This window comes from Micropterus salmoides, unplaced genomic scaffold (assembly GCF_014851395.1).
Source record: "Micropterus salmoides isolate LMB-PRFRI ecotype aquatic unplaced genomic scaffold, ASM1485139v1 Ms_hic_scaffold_11, whole genome shotgun sequence".
Taxonomy (NCBI): domain Eukaryota; kingdom Metazoa; phylum Chordata; class Actinopteri; order Centrarchiformes; family Centrarchidae; genus Micropterus; species Micropterus salmoides.
Genome location: NW_024040152.1, coordinates 13,156,030 through 13,178,188, shown reverse-complemented (window position 1 = coordinate 13,178,188; position 22,159 = coordinate 13,156,030). Strand labels below are relative to the sequence as shown.

At 39.3% G+C, this 22,159-nt stretch overlaps 1 protein-coding gene across 1 annotated transcript in view; it reads left to right on the top strand.

Moving 5' to 3' along the window:
• The first annotated feature begins 12,988 nt into the window (after positions 1 to 12,988).
• The window catches only part of LOC119897360 (carcinoembryonic antigen-related cell adhesion molecule 5-like), a 138,723-nt gene continuing 129,552 nt past the window's right edge, over positions 12,989 to 22,159 (top strand). Inside the window, 6 exon segments of the mRNA XM_038711004.1 lie at positions 12,989 to 13,111; positions 14,644 to 14,964; positions 15,324 to 15,602; positions 16,005 to 16,271; positions 20,224 to 20,502; positions 20,703 to 20,969. Of these exon segments, the coding sequence (XP_038566932.1) occupies positions 13,066 to 13,111; positions 14,644 to 14,964; positions 15,324 to 15,602; positions 16,005 to 16,271; positions 20,224 to 20,502; positions 20,703 to 20,969 (1,459 nt within the window). The 5' untranslated portion in view covers positions 12,989 to 13,065.

Genomic DNA, 22,159 nt, shown 5'->3' with positions numbered 1-22,159 from the left:
AAGCAGAACACCACTCCTTCCTCCAGCACCACAAAAGGGCCCTGTTGTCACTTTCAGATATTTACATCATGATCTACAGTAAACACACCTTCTAATTGAGGGCTGTTTTTGTAAATAAGGATGATGTCAACTTGTGTCTTTTAATACACTTGTCATATACAGTAGGCTTCTATGTACAACAGTACAGTGAATCAGGGCTCCGCAGTGCAACTCTTTCACTCGCATATGCCCTTAAATGATTTACAAGCACAGTGGGTTAGTGAAGACTAAAACCTACTGCAAATATTGTTATAATGTGGTGGTTATTATATAACAGTCATTTATACTAGTTCCTCCTCCAGGCTGTGGTTAGAGCCTCTGCAGTGGACAGATGGAAATTTAGTTAAAAAACAACAACATTTGTAGGCCCATGTCGAGCGTTCAGATCCAATAGTCTTTACTGGTTTTCACATCATAAAACTGTCATTGCACACAAGGAGAAGGAGCTCAGGCATATTATGTATATAATACATTTTTATAAGTTAATTCTGTGCTACTTGAACATTTTTGGACTACTGTCCTCCTTAGCAGAAAGGTTAGCGTAGCGCTACAAGCAAATAAGCAAGCTTGGGAACAGATCCATGATATAATCTCTCATTTTAACCCATGGGATTTAATTTTCTCCTGAGGTCTTCTCTGAGGGAAGTCACGCAGCCCTAAAACAAGTACATTTCCCCACCCTTAGCAGAACCTAGCATTCACAAAAACATTCACAGGGCCCGTCCACCTGTAACAGAGTCTCATAAAAAGAATCCCTATTTAAAATCAGGACACAAAAATCAGTAGTTGATCAGGCAGGCAAAACAGCAGTGGCTATATAACCCTCAACTAATGCAGTAAATCATCCACCCAGCTCTGACTCCACCTCATTCAAGGAGCAGACGTTTAAGGCAACTCAGTGTATCAACCTTCACGGCCATCTCTATGGTGAACTCTAGCAAAACAGGCCATGCAGTCTACAGGGTCTTGGTGACTTAAAATGCCTGTTCTAAAAACAATTTAAAAAGTGTTCACAAAAGTTAAAACAATTATGCATCATCCTCAAGGCCTACCATCCAAAATCCTAACCTGCTCCCTGACCACACTGCGCACAATGCATTAAGAGAGAGTGCGACTAGATTGTGGCATTACCAGGCCGAAAGCCTACTATCACAACAAGAAAATGGATAACCACACAGGCTAACTAAGTCAGTGATAAAGAGCTTAAATTTAAACTGCTAGCCTTGTTATCAAACACGAACCATCGGTTAATATTTAGTTTTTTCAGAGTTATTAAGCAGCTAGCTCTCAATACACAAACACTTTTTACTAAAGGCCAAACTCCCCTAAACAGATGAGAAAGTCTGAGCACATTGTTCAGTGTTCTCCAGAGCAGCCTTTACTGCCAGGTAACAATCTGAGGAGTCATCAGTCAGATGGACACCGAGCTTTATTTGGACAGTAGGCCATTAATTCAGAAGTCTATGAAGATTCTCACTGGACTTGGTTGAAGATCTTCTTCAACCAAGTCCAGTTGCCCTTGACATTAACCTTCGTTGGATTAATTCAGAAGAAAAACCTGTTCCTTCTGTCACATCACAGAATACCAACAGCAACTTCTAATGACATTTTCTCACATCTGATACAAACCAGCAGACTCAGAGCAGGACTTCAAACGTCCCAAAACAAGCAACACGCAGCATTGAATCAATCTGTCCACACACGTCCCTCACACTGTCTTAATGCTGCAGCATGTCTGCAGGGATAAAGACAGAACCACACTGACAGGCCTGGACATACTTTGGAAAACAAAATGCAACAAACACAGAACCCACCAAATGATCAGGAAGATTAACTCGATCCAGTTACCATCATATATTACACTCAGCCTCCAGGAAACAGACAGGACGACCAAGGAAACAGCAGATTTGTCTCTAATTCCTTTAAATAAATCCAATGTAATACAAAAAGAGACTTTTAAATGGTTTAGAAACAATTATTTTCTTGTAATGCTGAAAGCCTCAAGTATCAGGCTCCACATGTGAGACGCTGTCTGTAAAGAGGGAGAAGGTGATTGGTCCTAAAGGATGGTGACCCGGGTAGGGTGGACAGGTTGGAGGTGGGTCTAGTACATCTCACCATGTATTTACATTTCCTTATGCACAAAGGCAGAGCCACAGTTACAAGGTGTTGTTGTTACCATAAATCATGATGTAAATATCTGAAAGTGACAACAGGGCCCTTCTCTGGTGCTGGAGGAAGGAGTGGTGTTCTGCTTTGTCCTGAGAGTCCAGCATTTATTTAAACAGAGAGTGATGGTAGGTGATGGGACCAGCCTTGATACTATCATCAGTCCTCAAACCTGCACAGGCTCACATCACCTGTCTTGGGACTCAGTTTCACTTTTATTTTACTTTACACGGGTTCAAACAGTGCAGAACTTCCCCTGGTGGCTCATCAAATCAGAATTAAAGCCAAGAAAGGCAGTAAAAGTCTTAAAGCCCAGAGCCAGAGGAGATGCTTTCTGACTCTCAGTAATGCTCACCAGGTTTCACCAAGCAGAAACCTCCGGCTCTTCACACATAAGTCTGACTACTATAATGACAACTACGAGCTGCGTTAAAATATTTAATCTACTGTAGCTGTATCTGTAGCATTATGCAGCACTAACGTTATACCAGGGTGATGTTAGATGAAAATAAATAAATAAATAAACCTGGACCGAGAGAAATACGTTAGCAACAGCAGTTGATTACATGCACTATAATATTGTGCTTTTATTCATGTAAACAGCAAGAGTCACGTTTTTTAAGCGCATTGTTTGGTGCAGTACAGTTGGTAGGCTACTATAGGTTAATCTAAGAAATGATTGTGTGTGCAGAGTTGTTACTGTCAGTTCTATATTTTTAATATTAAATAAATATTTAATGTGGTTCCCACCGTAATGTACCAAGCTGTTTCCCCTTTCTACCAGCAGGTGGCAGTATTTAACTGAAGGCCTGTACTGTGTCTTTATTAAATGTTTTGAATCCAGATTACTGATATAGATGTATTTATTGTTGTTAATGTCATTTGGTTTTTGATATTTATGCTTTATTTTCAGCCTAGTTATCATCTTCATCATTCACCCTCAGCCCAGAGTTAAACCTGCATGCCCTTCTGTTCTAACCTGGTTCTAACACTGCTGTCTGATGTCCTAATGTGGGCCATCTGGCCAAAAGAAGGATTTACCAGTGTGCTATATACTGTGTGAATCTTTCTTCTCCATACACATTCCAGTGTGTAACATACAACACTCCCATTGTGTCATGCAAGTGAAGAGAATCCATACAAGTCTTTCCATACAACATTTATCCAACATACAGGTGCTGGTCATAATAATTAGAATATCATCAAAAAGTTGATTTATTTCAGTAATTCCATTCAGAAAGTGAAACTTGTATAATGTATACATTAATTCCACACAGACTGATATATTTCAAGTGTTAATTCCTTTTAATTTTGATGATTATAATTGACAACTAATGAAAACCCCAAAATCAGTATCTCAGAAAATTAGAATATTGTGAAAAGGTTCAATATTGAAGACACCTGGTGCCACATGCTAATCAGCTCATTAACTCAAAACTGCAACTCCTGCAAAGGCCTTTAAATGGTCTCTCAGTCTAGTTCTGTAGGCTACACAATCATTGGGAAGACTTCTGACTTGACAGCTGTGCAAAAGACGACCATTGACACCTTACACAAGGAGGGCAAGACACAAAAGGTCATTGCTAAAGAGGCTGGCTGTTCACAGAGCTCTGTGTCCAAGCACATTAATTGAGAGGCGAAGGGAAGGAAAAGATGTGGTAGAAAAAAGTGTACAAGCAATAGGGATAACCGCACAATGTGGGGGAGATTCACAAAGAGTTAACAACGAAGAGTCAGTGCTTCAAGAACCACCACGCACAGACGTATGCAAGACATGGGTTTCAGCTGTCGCATTCCTTGTGTCAAACCACTCTTGAACAAGACACAGCGTCTGAAGCGTCTCGCCTACGCTAAAGACAAAAAGGACTGGACTGCTGCTGAGTGGTCCAAAGTTATGTTCTCTGATGAAAGTAAATTTTGCATTTCCTTTGGAAATCAAGGTCCCAGAGTCTGGAGGAAGAGAGGAGAGGCACAGAATCCACGTTGCTTGAAGTCCAGTGTAAAGTTTCCACAGTCAGTGATGGTTTGGGGTGCCATGTCATCTGCTGGTGTTGGTCCACTGTGTTTTCTGAGGTACAAGGTCAACGCAGCCGTCTACCAGGAAGTTTTAGAGCACTTCATGCTTCCTGCTGCTGACCAACTTTATGGAGATGCAGATTTCATTTTCCAACAGGACTTGGCACCTGCACACAGTGCCAAAACTACCAGTACCTGGTTTAAGGACCATGGTATCCCTGTTCTTAATTGGCCAGCAAACTCGCCTGACCTTAACCCTATAGAAAATCTATGGGGTATTGTGAAGAGTAAGATGCGATACGCCAGACCCAACAATGCAGAAGAGCTGAAGGCCACTATCAGAGCAACCTGGGCTCTCATAACACCTGAGTAGTGTCACAGATCGATCGACTCCATGCCACGCCGCATTGCTGCAGGAATTCAGGCAAAAGGAGCCCCAACTAAGTATTGAGTGCTGTACATGCTCATACTTTTCCTGTTCATACTTTTCTGTTGGCCAACATTTCTAAAAATCCTTTTTTTGTATTGTCTTAAGTAATATTCTAATTTTCGGAGATACTGAATTTGGGATTTTCATTAGTTGTCAGTTTTAATCATCACAATTAAATGAAAAACATTTGAAATATCAGTCTGTGTGTAATGAATAAATATAATATCCAAGTTTCACATTTTGAATGGAATTACTGAAATCAACTTTGATGATATTCTAATTATATGACCAGCACCTGTATATAGCACATACATGCGTTGGGTGAATTATCACTTTCATGTAGCTCAGCTGAGCTTTCTTTGTTTTGGGTTTGAAGAACTCCGTCTATGGCAGAGTTTTTCAGGAAAAACGCGCTAATAAACCCATTGCAAATGAGTGAATATTTTATTCAACAAGTGGCCAGAAACACAGAATAAATGCTACTGTTGATCTGTACTGGATGGATAAATGGCAAATTGTTTGCCAACACATGGAAATGTGTTAGCAAACAAAAAAATAAGGTGTGAATATATCACCATGTGTCAACATGTTGTGGTGCTCGCCTACAAGTGTCCAAAAAGTCACAATGCAGCTTTGAGCACATTTATTTTGCTGTGTGGCTGACAATAACCCTTTCAGATACACTTGTAATTCTGTTAGTGATGATTTCTAAAAGAAAATATAACCCAAACATAAGAGAAAATGTATCATTTAAAAAAAAACAACCCAACATTGGTGTCTCTTATCTTCTTGGCGCAGGTGAAAACTTTACATACATTTTTTTTTTCTGATCATCTGCAGGAAGAAAATGTAAAGAACTGATTACTTCAGGGAGTTGCTGTTTTTATCCAAACATTCATTATGACCCAAATTTACATTTTTAGTTAGGCCACAACCCCTGGTGGTAGAAAAAGTCTACCTAAGGATGGTGGTGGGGTGTATGGATGAGTGATGTAAACTCAGGACTTTCACTCAAGATGACGAGGCTCAAGTTCCATGTAAAAGAAAGTCAAAGATAACAAGTTTTAGGTTAGATAAAGTTTTGTAGATGACTTACTGACTTAAGTTATGCAATGTGCTTATCTTAACACAAACCACAATCTTTCCTAAAACTAACCAAATAATTTTGTTGCCTAAACCTAAAGAAGTTTGTTGCCTAAAACTAACCAAACTACTACTTTTATGTTACATTTTCCACGTGTTAAAACATTGTGTTACTTACAATACGTAACGTAGGCCTACTAAAGGTCGCTGGACCAGTACTTGCCAACGCTCATACAGGTCATTATTGGAAACGGTAAAAAATGTCATTGTACTTCCCAATGAACATATGGGCGATGTTGTTTTGGAAATGGTCTTATGTGTAGTTTTGGGACACTTAGGTATGAGGACGTGTTGCATGTGTAGGTCAGATGAGTAGCCTACTTACCTGTATCATGTGCCTGATGTTTGTTGTTGATTCTAAATTTAAATTAGAGCATTGTTCAAATGTGGCCAGCTAGATGCTACTCAGAACTAAAAGTAACCAAGTATGTTACATTATGTAGAGATTCCTAAATTTTATAATAACTATTTAATGATAAGTTGATGTACCTATCAATAAACAAAACAACAGGTATTTAAATTCTTATACCTGTAAGTTTTTTTAAAGACCCCCCCCCCCCCCCCCCCACCAAATCCAGTTATGCAAACTATGTTCATTTTATAAACAAAATCATTATTAATAGAACACAATTTAGGTCATGTAGCTGTGAAAATTAGTCTATGTGAAAGTACTGAAACTAATCAATATTGAATATACAAAGAGTGTCACGATTCGGAGGTGGTGAGCGCAGAGGAGGTGCGAGCCCAAACGCAAGACACCAAGGTAGAGGTACAGTTCAGGGGTTTATTCAAACTTACAGAAACACAGGGTGTACACAGAAAGGTGCAGACAGAGTCCAAAATAAAACCAAATCCATACAGCACTGGAACTAGGTCCAAATCAGGCAGGTAATCCAGAATAAGAGAGAACGATCCTCCAAACAGATGACTGAGTGTAACACACTACACATGACAACACAATGACCGGACACAGACTGAGGGAACAAACAAGTATATATGCACACATGGGTTAACGAGCTGGGAGGGAGCAACACAGGTGATCAGGTTAACGAGGGAGGCGGAGAGACAGCAGGAAAACGGAGAGACCGGCAGGCCAGCAGAGAGACAGTTAACCCAGAATACAGACCAAAAGTAAACACTAAGACATGAACTGAGACACAACTAGGACACAGGGCTGAGATGCAGAGCTAAACAGAACCAGTAGATGAACAAGGGAATGCACAAGACTAAACAGAGAACACAAGACCAGGGACCAAAACCACAAACAGAAAACATTGACCAACTGCTAAGGTTTAAGTAAACAGGACAGAAACAGGGAGTATAACACAAGGCATTAGCAACAACACAAACAAGGACTGAACTAATGACACAGAGTGGCTAAGGACGACAAGGAAACAGGGCAACACTGACAACTCAACCACAGACTAGGATGACTGAACAGATAAACACGGAGAGATAATAATCAAAGGGATAACAAATCAAGCAGAGCTTACAATGACATTAACAGACTGGACACAGGACAACAGACTGGACTGAACCCTTAAACAACATACTAATTAACAGATACTGAACTGATCAAATATAACAAAAACTCAGGGGCAAAACTAAAACGTGGCCGACAGGCAGAATGTGACAGAGGGAAATGTCTAACCAGATAATAAATTGTGAAGGCTATTTTTTACTTAACTCAAATACCTCCAGGTGATTTCCCTGACTTTCAAACAGGGTTATGTACAGAAGGCTACTGTAAGGGTGAATGAACACCGATGAAAATGTTGGTTTTGGACAAGAGAGTCAGAGTGAAAGTTAAATCTGGCTTAGGACTATAAAGACAATAAACATATTGTGAGACTAGCAAAACCAGCACATAGGCATGTGACTCTTTGCTGAACATCAACCTGTTGTAGGTTGAGTAAACAAAGTTTTACCGTCACAACCTGATTGTAGTTCCATATTTTCTACCTGCTCTCTTCCCTTACCATGTTCTCACTCTCTTGACATTTCTGATCCTAACACTCCCTCCCGTCCTGCAGCAATCCCACATTTATTATTAAAACTGAATTGACCTGCAAGTCCAAACTCGAAAGTACTGAGCTGACACATTTACCATAATTGGTATTGATTACAAACGATTAAAAAGATGGCTTCCTGATTATATCTTAAAGCTTTTTCCCACTTACTTTTGTCAAAATATGTAGTATCCTCCACCAACACCTACTCCACAGACGACTAAACATGCGATTACTATTCCAGCGATGCAACCAGCAGAACAGGGTGATGTTTTGACAGCAAAAATAAAAACATGATTTTACACCATTGAATAAACAGGAACTATCTTTTATGCCTTTGGATCTAAAGCATACAATTTCAAATATAAAACTTAAACTTAAACTTGTGTTACAGGAAGATCATATTATCATATAACCATATACAGTGGTTTACCGTAATTTTAAAATTTGATACATAAGATTTTTTAATTACAGTAAACCGCTGTATATGGTGTCTGACATCACCTAAAATTCCCATAATACAGTGGAAATACAGTTATTTACTGGAAAGAGGATATACAGTATTATACTGGGTGTTATGTGGTTAATAACTGTAGAAATTACATATAATGTAATGTTTTAGTATGTTTCAGTAACTTACAGTTATTTGTTTCAGTAACAGGATCTTTTCAGTAACTTAGTTATATATTATTATTAAATTACTTTACACAAAACAAAACATTCCTGTTTGACCAGTAGGCTACTGTTATCGCTTTTTGTGTATGAAAATTGCTGTTTAAATGCAATGCATTATTAAATTGTTATGATAATAACTTACCCTTTAAGGAGGGGGACTCGGGACAATTTCCAGAAATATCCAAAGGCTATCCATGCAATGGAAACATGGATTACAAGGACAAATTATTGTCTACAATTCAACTGGGCTGGATTTTAAAACCAGGACACAGAGATAGGCCGACATTTCTCAGGAGTTGGGATCATTAAGATTTTATTGACACAATTGTATTGGTAATCCTTATTGGTTCAGTTCTTTATTGATGCTCTTATCAGACCTATTTATTACTAAATAATTGCATATATTATTTAAATCTTTTGTTATTTCTAGAAATTCATTAATATATCACTGGAAACAAATTTAACATGTCAGTAAAATAAATATTACATATTCCTGACATCAACATACTGTGTGAAGTTTACAAATTATGAACAACTCAGTCTCTCCTGTCCTCCTCCTCCCTCTTCTGCTGCTGGTAGAGAGGAGGGCTGGTCTGTCTCAGCCACCAGCTGAGTTTATTATGTGCCATATTTTAAAGTACAGGTAAACTAAGCTAAACAGTTACTAAAGACAGACAGCTTTCACTTCAGCTTGTTTTTAACAATAAGATATTAGCTGAACTAGCGCTGTGCCTGTGTAAAACCTAAACACAGCTGCGGTGGATGAGAGACTGAGCAGATTAAAACATGGCGTTTTGCGTATTATTAAACAGGTGTGTTGGTAAAGTAATGGCTTTTTACTCGCAAAGTTTTTACTGAACCACGTATCTACACTAACGAGAGGAGTAGTCAACAATGTTTATTATTATGATGATTATTATTATTATTATTATTATCAGCTGGCTGACTTCGTTCTGTGTGTTCGCGCGTGCGCGCGCGCGCGTGTGGAGTGGAGGTGCTCTGCAGACACACCGAGGAGCGGAGAGGCTGCAGGTCTGAAAGTAAGTGTTGAACCTTGATTGGCGGTGATCAGTACAGCTCATGTGAAACTCAACAGAGATAAATGATATAGCCTACAGTAGCTCACTCTTTAGATTCTTTCATACACTACACATGTAGTGTACTTTTGTTGTCATATAGGCTATATTAGATCATGTGCTGGGCCACATGGAGGTTGCTAATTCCTTAGGACTGCCTTAGACTTTTCGTTCAGAGGGGGGGCCATTTGGGGGGACCAAGGGCTGTATTCCAGGGTGCCCCTGTTGCCCCCCCCCCCCCCCCCAAATTCTATAACACTGTAGCTGGTCATGCTATAGGGCATTGTAAAGTTTAATCATTTGTTACAAATAACGTGGATTTACTTGGTCACAGGGACTTTATAAATTGTTCTCAAGGTGTCTTCCAGTAGGTAATCTTGGAGAGTTTAGTAGATAGCCTACATGTTTCTTTAATATACTATAAGGTCTTTATTGTTTTGCCTACCATCATAGGAATTATGTATTGTAATAGCTGAGAATTATGTTTTACCTGAGTTATTTTTTTAGTGTTGACAGATTGATAAAACAAACAAACTAAATCGACCATATACCCGCGACCCTGTATGCAGGATAAGCGGTTGACGATGGATGGATGGATAAATATTTATTTATTGTTCAATAATTATGATTAATCTCTGTAACTTGAAATATTTGCTCACCATGAACTTCCAGTCTGGTGCTTCCATACGTTATTTCCATCCGTCCTTCTTCCTGTGGTATAATGAAAACAGTGTATTCTCTACTGTCACAGAGATGCAGGATATGTGAATAGTTTGTTCCTGCCTTTGTAAGTTAAGTTTACACCATTTAAAGTAATTATTTTGATCATAGGTAAGTCAATAAATGCCCAGACCACTGATAGAAAGGTTTTTTCTGGTGGAGTCAGTGTTGTGCTGAACATCACTGTCCCTCCCAAAGCTGCATTCAGAGGACCATCTGGCAACACACCAGCTCCTTTGGTTAAACCTGAAAGACACAGTTACAGGTCTCTGGGAAGGATGATAATGAGGACACTGTAAAATTGGCCACTGTGATGATGTGCTTGAATCATAATTTAAGTATTGCTCTAATAACTATTCAAAACAAAAGCAGCAGTAGACAAAACAATCATCTGTTCTCGTGGAGGAAGCTGATATCCTGTTTAGTACAGTCCTTCTGGGTATGCACATAGAAGGCTCTTTTCTGTAGCTTCGTTGTTGCTTAAATTTTTTTTTTAACTTGTGTATTTACCGCGAACAGAAACAAAACCTCTGAATAAAGTTAATGTGACCATCAAATTGTTAACCACCTGAAGAAGCTGAAATGTCACAGATACATTTAGTGTCCTCTTCAACCCCGTATATGAGGAAAGTTTGTTTCTTCTGCTGATCAAAAAATCTGATCACAACAAGAGGAGAACTAATTCTCCTCCTACAGAGAAAGAAAGTCACCTAGAGGCACCTTTCTGATGCTAAATAATCAACTCTGGTTTATAAATATATTATTTACCAGTAAGAACATTTTTAACTGAATTGATGATGGTTTATTTTGTATATCTTGTCTGAGTTAAGAAAAATAAGTTCCACACAGAAAGTGGCTTGATTTTTTAAGTGTCACTGTCCAACAAGTTGCCAGCTAACAGGGATATCTCCATCTACAGAGTCTATGGACCTAACTAATGTGTTTATGCATATGCATGACAAGATTGTTTCATCTTGTGTGTAAAAACAACAAACATTTGCAGTATCATTCTATCTCCCAAATCCCAAAACAGGGAGCAGGTGTAAACGGATGCTGCTGAGCATCAATAATTAATGGTTATATCTTGAGAAATAAGTAAATAAACACATGCTTGTATCTGCTGTTTTAAGCGGTAAGATCTCACCTGTGATGACTCCCAGGATGATGAAGTTTATCACAGCTATTTCAATTTCATCTGCAGTATCATCAAGTATAACAACAACACTTTCCTTTTGATGATTTCAGGATCATTTTTGTTGTAATATATATGATGGTCGCACAAGGAAGTACTGTGCGGTGGGGATTTTCCTGTCATCACATCTCTGAATGGTCACCTAATGATAAACAAGGTCCATGTTTTGAATCATGATTCAACATTCAGGGGGTTTATTCAGAGTGGCCTTATATGGATTTGTTCTGGGCAATGTCGACCTGTCTGTTGGTCGGTCCACACTTTAATCAAGACTAAAATATGGGGTCATTATCAAGGTGATAGATACCCCTTGGTATCCACACAGGGATGTGGTGTTTCTTTTATACTCTAGATACAAATGGAATCATGTTGTTGCATTTTACTCTTTATCCTTCCTTGTCATCTGTATTGTTGGTGTTCAGTTTGGATATCCACAAGCTGTAAGTGCCTCCTTCAGGTGTTTATGCTCATTCCCTTGGGCTCGGGCAGATGTTGGTATGTTGTCAGCTCAGTGGTACAGTATTATGATGACACCTAGCTGATGCACCAGATGGGGTGAGACGACTCAAAGAATAAATATTGGTCTGTGTCTGGTTCAATTGCCTTTGATTTGAACTGTCCTTGGATAGCTATGTCCTGGATGACACTGAATCTTCACATTCAGATTTTTCATCATGTCACACATTTATTCATGTATTGAATGAAGCATACTGGCACATACTACCTTAACACCCAGTTGTTTATTTTTAACTCTTAAAATAGGAAATGAGATGGTTCATCTCAAGGGATTTATCATATTTAATAAACTTGTATCAATTAGTTTTTGCTCTTCATCCATATGTCATGTCTGAACAGAATGAATATTCAGAACCAAGCAGATGTTTTTATGGCTGCACCTATCAAATCGAAATATTCTAGATGCCCTGTGTATAATTTCATAACATTTGGTGTCTTTTCAAACGCTGGGATCTCCACTAGAACCTTTAAAATTATGTTCTGTGGGTTAGAACTACGTTCATGGCTGCACAGCATGAGTTTGCCATGCCTGACCCTGTCTGTGGGACATTACCTTGCTTTGTTTATATTATTTAAACTTTAAGCTCTTTTACAAATAACTGATAGATCAACACCAACTTTCTGTCAAATTATATGGGCATTTTCTTTGCTGCATGCATATTACAGGTTAATAACTATGCTAAAAGGATTTTATGTACAAGTTTGGGCTAAAAGCTTACTGTGTCTTGAACTACCTGAGTGCAAGTTAAATAGCCTAACCAAATATGCCCTATTAACTAAATCAGTTTTATCTCCTGTCGCCCGTGGGGTTATTAATATCACATTATCACGTCTCTTCATTATCCATCAGTAGACCAAAGCAAACACAATCACACCACAAGAGGGCGACGTCCTGCAGTTTTAGGTCATGACTACAGATTCAGTGGGCTTATCTCAATATGCAGACAGGTTGTAACTCAACAAGTAGCTCTGCATTTACTGTCATGTCCTGTAATTACAGCTGCAGGAGGCTCATATTTATTAAGACAGTCAAAGTTTGATGGTTGAACTTCCCTGAGCTGTCTCACAAAAGATAGATCAATGGATATATTACGTTTGCTTTGTATCGTCTCTGTGGCTTTTACAGGTAAGAGTGTTAACGTCCTTTGCTGTCTACTTTAAAAATAGTTGAATAGTTGAAAGGTGTTTTGGGAAGGAATTTAGCTAATGATCAAGAATACAAGATCTTGTGATCTGCTAGTCATGATTTTGTGACTGAATAGCAGCATGAATAACAGCAAAAGTCCACAGAGTATCGTTAACCACAAATTTCTAAAACTGAGAATTGATTTAAAATGGGCTTGCTTGTGGTGTAATCAACATTTAAAACATAAAGGTATCTTTATTAAAAGTCATATTATTATTATTAAAATTTTGATATATTAAAGTGCTTTACTATAGGCTTACTGTGTTTGTATGTTCTGATGTATTTATCAAGCTTCTCAAAGTGCCATTTTAGTCTTAAGTGCTGAGAATTCATGAAATTTACTCCTACTTCTAAACTTAAGAATAAAAGCAAGTTATCAAATTTCTTAAAGCTAAAAATCACTCTTCTTCTCCAGTTATTTAAGAGAGCTAGGGAGGTCTCTCAAGTGGTTAGGAGCTGCCTGTAGGGCTTGTGATGGCGCTGTGGAGACATGCGTAGAGGAGAGGAAGAATTTTGACAACGCACAGTTAATAAGAAGGGGTCGGACAGCGCAGGCATAAACTTTGTCAGCGAGTTGGGGAGGGACGTCATCTCACCACTGACTTTAGGCCTAATGCGTTTTCAGCTAAACTGAAGGTGGTGATGACACTTCGTTTCTTTGCCACAGGACAAACGCAGCAAATCTGATGATTTTGGCCCGTCACAACCATCAATAAGCCAAATAGTCATGGAAACAATTATAGTAATTAGGCTACAGTTCCGCACATTGTCACGCGTTTCCTCGACTTCTCAACAACACCCCCGGTAATCCGACAGAAGCAAACATGCAAATAGCCGGCTTCACATGAGTAGTAGGCGCATTTGATGGCGCTCACATAAAGATAAACTTTTTTATCTTTCATTTATTAATGTGTAGGCCTGTATCATAATGTATTCTCTTGAAAATTATTTATTGTTGAATGTGTGTTGAATATAAACTCCTCTTAGTAATTTCACCATTCATTGTGAATTTATATGAGAATATTCTTAAATAAGGAAATCTATTCAGTGATTGGTCTATAGCGACATCGTCATCCAAAATCCTGTTTGCGGCACGCAAAATGTCGTAAATCAGTATTAAGACTGACACTTAAGATTTAGTCCTACGCTTCATTCAAATTAGGACTATGATGCTTGATAACTAACTTTTAAGCACAGCCAAGATTTTTTTCACTTTTAAGTCAGTTCTTAGCAGTGTTCTTATGAGTAATTCTGAGAAGCTTGATAAATACGGGCCCTGGTCTCTTAGTAACTTCGCCACTTTGTTAGACTTGATTTCCATAATGTGGGAAAGATCCTGGGCCAAAATGTAATCTGCTTCAAATGGTTATGATTGAACAACCTTCACGTCAAGCTCTCAACTCACTGTTTTTGCGATCAAGGATATTGTTGAAACTATTAGTTATTCTCGGACCTGTAACTGTGTCTTAAAGGTTTAACCAAAGGAGCTGGTTTGTTACCAGACGGTCCTCTGAATGCAGCTGTGGGAGGGACGGTGATGTTCACCACAACACTGACTCCACCAGAGAAACCCTTTATAGCAGTGGGCTGGAACATTGGTGACAGAAACATAATCAGTTCAAATGTTGGAAACGTAACTGGACCAGAGTATGAAGGCAGGATCACCTATTTCACTTCTACTGCATCTCTGGAACTCAGGAATCTGACTCTTAATGACAGTGGAGAATACAGAGTTACCGTTACACCACAGGGAGAAGCACAAACGCATGGAACCACCAGACTGTCTGTACATGGTGAGCAAATGTTTCATATTGCGTCTCTTTCAGTGCTGAGTGGAGATTATAGCAATTGAGAAATAAATATTTTTTCTGTTCACATAATTGTGTTTAGGTGTTCATTGATTTCAAATAAGATCTATCTAATTATGTTATAACTTAACAACATAATAATAATTACACAATACTAAGATAAAAACAAATAGCAATACTTCTATTATTCTATATATTATTATAAACAACCTGTAAAACCAAATTTCTGATTAAACTTCCGATGAGTGATGGGGTCTTACAACAGTTCTGGCTTGGGCTGAATGATGTAAAAAGTTATTTTGACAAATATTACGAGTCAAAACTATTTTGTTTTCCACCCACAGAGACAGTTTTTAATGTAATAGTAAATGCCAGCAGCACAGACTTGGTGGAGTTCAGCAGCTCTGTCCGTCTGTCCTGCTCCTTCTCTGGATCCTCCCTCTCTTTCCTCTGGCTGAACGGCAGCTCTGAGGTTACAGCCAGCGACAGAGTTCAGCTCACTGATGGAGGCTCTACTCTCACTATAGTTAATGTGACCCGCTATGACAAGGGACCATTCAGGTGTCGTGTGTTCAATCCTGTCAGTAATGGCACCAGTGATCCTGTAAACCTAACCATCAGCTGTAAGTTGCTAACCCACATGACAGTACTTTATCTGACAACATCTGTATACAACCATCAGAGATAGTTTAGATTATTGTCACAGCTTAGTAAAGAGTGGCTTTTTTTTGTTTATTTCTTTGTTCCGTCATGGTTTGGACAACTTATTAGCAATACGATTTTCAACCTAACAGAATCCAGTTCAACTGCAAACTAAAGCACAGTGTCAACTAAGTCTTTATACAGTCATTTTCATATAGAAAGTGTTTAATGCAGGGCTGTTCAGTTACAATACACTGTACAGCTGTTTCTTTTCTTGCTCATAATAATCACTTAGAATACCGCACAGCGAGCTAAAGCTGAATGCCTTTTTATTTTTCATTACATTTTGGTGATTTGTTTTCTGTTTTTATCCCGGAATTCAGATGGCCCAGAAAATATTAATTTGAAGCTTTCTCCAACACAAAAATATTATGAGGAAGGTTCAAACATCATCCTGTCCTGCTCAGCTGACTCCAGACCTGCTGCCCACTTTAACTGGTTTCTGAATGCAGACCTGCTTTCTGATACTGGACCAGAGCTCAGACTGATGAACATTCAGGAGAGTCAGAGTGGAAACTACAGCTGTCGGGCCTTTAACAACAAAACGGACAGATATGAAACATCTCAGCTTTCAGTTGTTTTTGTACTGGGTAAGTTTGAATACAAAGTTTTGTACAAAGAAATGTGGATTTTACTGACGGGATTTGGGGATGTACTAGTAATTGTATCAGGCAAAACTTTCTTAAATATAAAAAAGGATGTACTAACATTTGTGGCACAAACAGAAACAGTACAAACATTTGTTTGCACTCAAGATCAGTAGCACAGGAACGGTTGTTGCAAGAAAATATAACTACTACGCAACTTGAGGACAATCATAGTTAAAACAATCACTATTTAAAGAGGTAGTATTATGCTTTTTGGCTTTTTCCCTCTCCTTTATTGAGCTATATAGCTTTTTTGTGCATGTAACAGGTTTGCAAAGTCCAGCCCAAAGGGAGTACCCACTCGCACAGAAAACACTGCTCTGAACTGCCTGAAAACAGCAGTTTGTAGTCCAGCGTAAAGTGTGCGTCATATAAAGCTTGCCAAGCAGCTAGTCATACACCCTCAAAAACACCGGTGGAAAAACACTGAGCTGCAGCACACACACCTCTGCTCTCCCTTCCAAACACTAGCTACCCTCCAGGCAGTCAATGGACATAAAGTGAGACAGAGCTCAGTTATAAATTTATGGATGAAAAATACTTTTGTTGCAGATTTAAAGTTCAAAGTTGTTACTGTGATATAGAGTATAGAGTTATAAATTTATGGATGAAAAATACTTTTGTTACAGATTTAATAACTCACCACTCTGAAACTATTGATCCAGTCTATGTTGTCAAGCTGGTCAGCAACATGTAGGCTACAGCTGAACCGAAGCCGTGGCTGCATCTGAAAAGTAAAAAAAATCTCCTTTCCTAACCACCTTTCCTTGACCTCAATGGAAAATGTCATGAGGTCAAGGAAAGATGTGAAGGAGAATTCATAAGGACTTAGGAAAAGAGGACTGCGGAGCTCAGAGAATCCGACCGCTATTTTCTAGGCGACGGCGGATGTTACTGGCGTGACCTGCAGTGATGAAACTACAATGTTCTGAAGATGGACTCCAAAAAGCGAATCTTTGACACTGCGCCCCATGTTGTTTTAATGCAGGTCATCTAAAGGTGGACAACACGGTGAATTATTACTCCATAACCAAGATAGCAAAAAGGCAGCCCACCCATTTTCATCAACATGAATCCCAATTATTGTATGTAAACATAGTGTTTCCCACAGAATGAAAGGCGCGGGGGGGGGGGGCGACGACCCAACAGAAGGGGGTGCTTAGCGAATAGCCTAGTAGGCCAGCTCTGTGATCAAATCCAATTTTACCCATTGCCTAGTAAAAACAATAATCGAAAACGTGGCGGTCAGCGTTGATGTGTTAAACACTGACTGCAGCTTGCATCATTGCCTCTATTAAGGCGAGGGTGTCGGCATCTGTGACTGAAGTAAAATTAATTAGTGATATTACTAATTATCTGTGACTGAAGGCTGGCAATACGTAGCCTAACATGAGCCTACACGCTGCAACATTATCCTCACTTTTAACATTTGACGAGACTACACAGCTCGCATGGGTCTCATTGTTGTCTCACCGGCTTCTCACTGACCCGCCCTTCTCTGCTTCTGATTGGCTAGTAATCCTTAACTGGGAACTGCACATGTGCAACTCCCTACAAGATCATGTAGAGGCAGGACGCATCACTCCATAGTGTAGTAGACCTAAATTTATTAGTTATGCATTTTAATAAATTTATGAGAATTGATACCCAATTATGAATTAAAATTCATAATTTCCTCGTTAAGGGCACCACTGGAGTTGTTATAATCCTAGAGTCTCCGGACCTCTAGGTAGTTTGAATAATTATACAATTATTACTAGTGATCAGTTAGTTAATAATCACTCAATTATCTTAAATCAGTCAGTCAGTCTCATATCTAAAGGGTCAATTCTCTTGGCAGGAACTATAAATAGGCAACACACACAGCTCTTAATTATATTACAGTGAATTTATTCTCTAACTAAGGTGATAAAAAGATGGTTGGATACAGGGAACATAAACATTTGCTGAACAATGAGCCTGGAGGTTCGATTGTGGGAAGCATTTGACTCGTACGGCATAGAAGAACTAATGTAAATAAAGTAATGCTATGATTTTAGGAGTTAAAATGGACATCTGATCACAGGACGTGTGTTAAGTCTTACTGCTTGTCGACAGCCTGCTTTTGGCCTGTTGCACGGGTCCCGCGCTAGCTGCCGATCCTGGCTTTTTGCTAGGGATTCTCCGGGGTTCTCCGTGTCTGATTGAAAACGCCTCCTCCGTCTGGCAATTCGGCTGTTTGCAGGTTTCCTTCGTTGTAGCTGGCGAGACCACGTGGCTTGGTCTGACCTCGGTGAAGTTGGCTTCGACGAAAAAGGCTTAAAATGGAACTTGGTCGTTCCTGAATTAGTCCAGTGTAACTTAACGGACTCATAACTTTAACAAACAAAAGAAATAAAGAAAATAAAACAAACTGAAGGCAGATCGATGTCGCGGCACTTCAGGTGTGTAGCTTCAGGCGAACAAAGGGCCTGTTTGTTTTGCTGGCCGAGTCTGGGTGTTGCCTGGCGAGGCACGCTGCGCGTGCCGAAGCGTCCAGAGGGCCGAGTGGAAGAGCCAACAGCGAAGAGAAGAGAGGGCAAGAGGTCACGTGTCGCTCTTTTGTTGCCTGGGGCGTGGTTCCCCAGGGGGCGTCTCAGGTTTCCCAAGGGACTGCCTTTCTAAACTTAATGTCTAAAGAAAAGAAATCTATTTGCACGTATTATAATCAAATATTTTCCACAATCGAACCTCAATGGTTGAACGGTTGTACTGTTCTAAGCATTTGGTAACAGGAAACAATTGTCACATTATTGGTCAGGATATTTATACATTTAACGGCATTTCCGACGAGGGCATGTAATACTTATTTCGTCCACTTGGGGGAGCTCAGGTTACATGAAGAAAGCTTGGATTAAATCAAAGATAGTCTCTCCTTAGGAACCGGGGAATTTGTTGATTCATCCTTAAATTCAAGCTGGCGATTAAGAGTATCGTAAAACATTTCTTTGTCATCATTTCTAAAGGGATTTTGTAAGAAAGTATTATGAACAAGCACTGATTACATTAGATGAAGGAGTGTCTTGCTGAAAATAAAAACACTGCACAAGTAACTTCTTTTCAGCACTAATAAACAACAGATAGCAACAACAGTTAACATAACTACTCAAATAGAGGCAAACATATTCAGGTAACTAAAGATTTAATTAAACTTTGAGTCTTTGGAGATTGCAGTCCAGTTCAGTGTCTGGACAATGTCACACTTAGGTGAGACAAGGAGTATCCCTTTGATGTGGTAATAAAACAAAGAATAAGGTCAGTTGCCACGGAAACGTGTGTGGGGGGGCCAGTTTTGATAGGCTGTTCAGGGAGATGCCAATGGCTGGCTCGTGTCCCTTTGTCAGTTTAACAGTCAGGCCCCGCGTTATCAGCTTCGGAATCAAAAAGGTGCCAGTTTTATGGTCAGGATAGCACTTAGAGAAAGCAACTTTGACCCCTCCCCATCTTCTCTGGGGAGGAGAAAGGAATTTAGGGTAGCTCCAAATTTATTCAATATAAAATGCACAAATCCACACCGTTGTTCACTACAATAGCTGAAACGAAGCCTTCAACAGACAGGGTGAAAGTAGAGCTGCAGCAATGTGCAGTATGACAACAATACATCGTTTTTAAAAAAAATTTAACTATGTAAACCTGTTCTGGTACAAAACCTAAATAAGATTGTGAACCTGAAAATGAGCATAATACCACCTCTTTAAATACACAGTATTTTCGGTAACTGTAATATCTTTGCAGTAATCTAGTCTGGTGACAGATTATATTGCCTTTCACATCTCAGTTGTTTTTGGAGTGACTGATAATGACATTGCCATCCAGTCTGATTGGTTTTAGGCAAGAAAGCTGGCAAGTATAAAACCACTGTGTTTTTCACCCACAGCAAGTGTTTCCAATGTTGTGGTGACCTCAAACACTACAGACTTGGTGGAATTCAACAGTACTATGAGTTTGTCCTGCTCCTCGTCTGGATCCTCCCTCTCTTTCCTCTGGCTGAACGGCAGCTCTGAGGTTACAGCCAGCGACAGAGTTCAGCTCACAGATGGAGGCTCCACTCTCACTATAGTCAGTGTGACCCGCTATGACCAGGGACCATTCAGGTGTCGTGTGTTCAATCCTTTCAGTAATGGCACAAGTGATCCTGTAAACCTCACCATCAGCTGTGAGTTATTAACCTACATGCGCATAACATTTATCTTGCACTATATTCATGCAGTTTGCTCTGTGCTGTGGACATACAGCTTCAAAGATACATCTTTGATCTTCATTTGATGGTGTACTGAGGCTTCGCACTCTTTTTTCAAGCTGCTAACATTACTACTTTGTTGTTGCTTTTTACTCCCCATACGGCACACACTGTAGATGGCCCAGAAAATATTTATTTGACAATATCTCCGACACAAGAATCCTTTGAGGAAGGATCAAACACCAGTCTGTCCTGTTCAGCTGTCTCCAGACCCTCTGCCTTGTTTAACTGGTTTCTGAATGGAGACCTGCAGTCTGATACTGGACCAGAGCTCACACTGATAAACATTCAGATGAGTCACAGTGGTAACTACAGCTGCCAGGCCTTTAACAAAAAAACCATGAGATATCAAACTTCTCAGCCATCAGTTGTCTCTGTACTGGGTAAGTTGAAATGAATAGGTTTTTACTGTAGTGACACATTCAACAAGATAGCATTTTATTGTCAGTAGTGGCATTTGGATATAGTACTGGAATTAGCATTCTGTTAAAGGTGGGGGTTGCCATTCTGGACAAATCCAATATCACACCAAATACCATGATTTGGAGCAAATGATGACACAGCAAGTAGCTATAGTTGTGGGTTAGCAAACTTACGCCACAGTTGCTGCTGCAAAGCTAAAATGCATAATATAGATAATATAGTTAGTTGTAAACGTTTCCCATTTACAGAGCCAGGGCTGTGTTTTTTTTGCGCACACACACTAAACGGACAGCTATGGACCTTGAGCTATTTACTGTATTTGACAAAAAGACGTGTATCGGATTAGAATCATATACCCCACCTTTAACGCCAAATAATTTGTGTTTGGCTAAGTGTGTTCTCAGATCAGATTACCTTCATCTTAAATAACAAAAGACAAGAAAAACATTATTTGTGTAATCCAAGGAAAGTTAAAATCCAATGGACTTGGTTGAATACGTTTTGCTTCTTCAGTTCTGACTGACTAGCAGGGAATCCCAGCCATTTAACCTCTGTGGGGTCATTATCAAGGTGATGGATACCGCTTGGTTCATTATTTATGCATTTCTTAAATTAATAAGTTACAACTGTACTCTGAAAGTAACAACTAGATAGTTACACATAGCCCAGGGTAGGTGTAAATCATTAAATGTCACAGAATAAAGCTCAACAATTGTTAAACTGCAGTTTTTTTGCCACACAGCATCATTTTTTTATAAATTGCATACAATTATGCAACACTGCAATCCAGCAGAGCCCTTATTTATTGATAATCAAAATATTACGATGTGCTATGATGCCATGTGTCTCATACCAGCAAGAAAGCTAATGTGCACAAAACTATAACGATGGAATCTAGGATCTCTGATTGGCCACTCGCAATAGTTATGACTTTACATCAAAACTAGTTAGGTTAGTTAGTAATTGTGGTGCAACCAATTTTAGTAGCTAATTTGTTACAAACTAACTAAGTAGTAGTTACTAAGCCTCGACTTTGCACCCTAACCTAGGAGAGAACTTAGGAGAGAACCCAGTGTAGGCCCCTAAAGCGATGGACTTGAGCTGGTTCTTCTTATTTATCCACTGAGGGCCAGCCAACTCATCCTTGTTC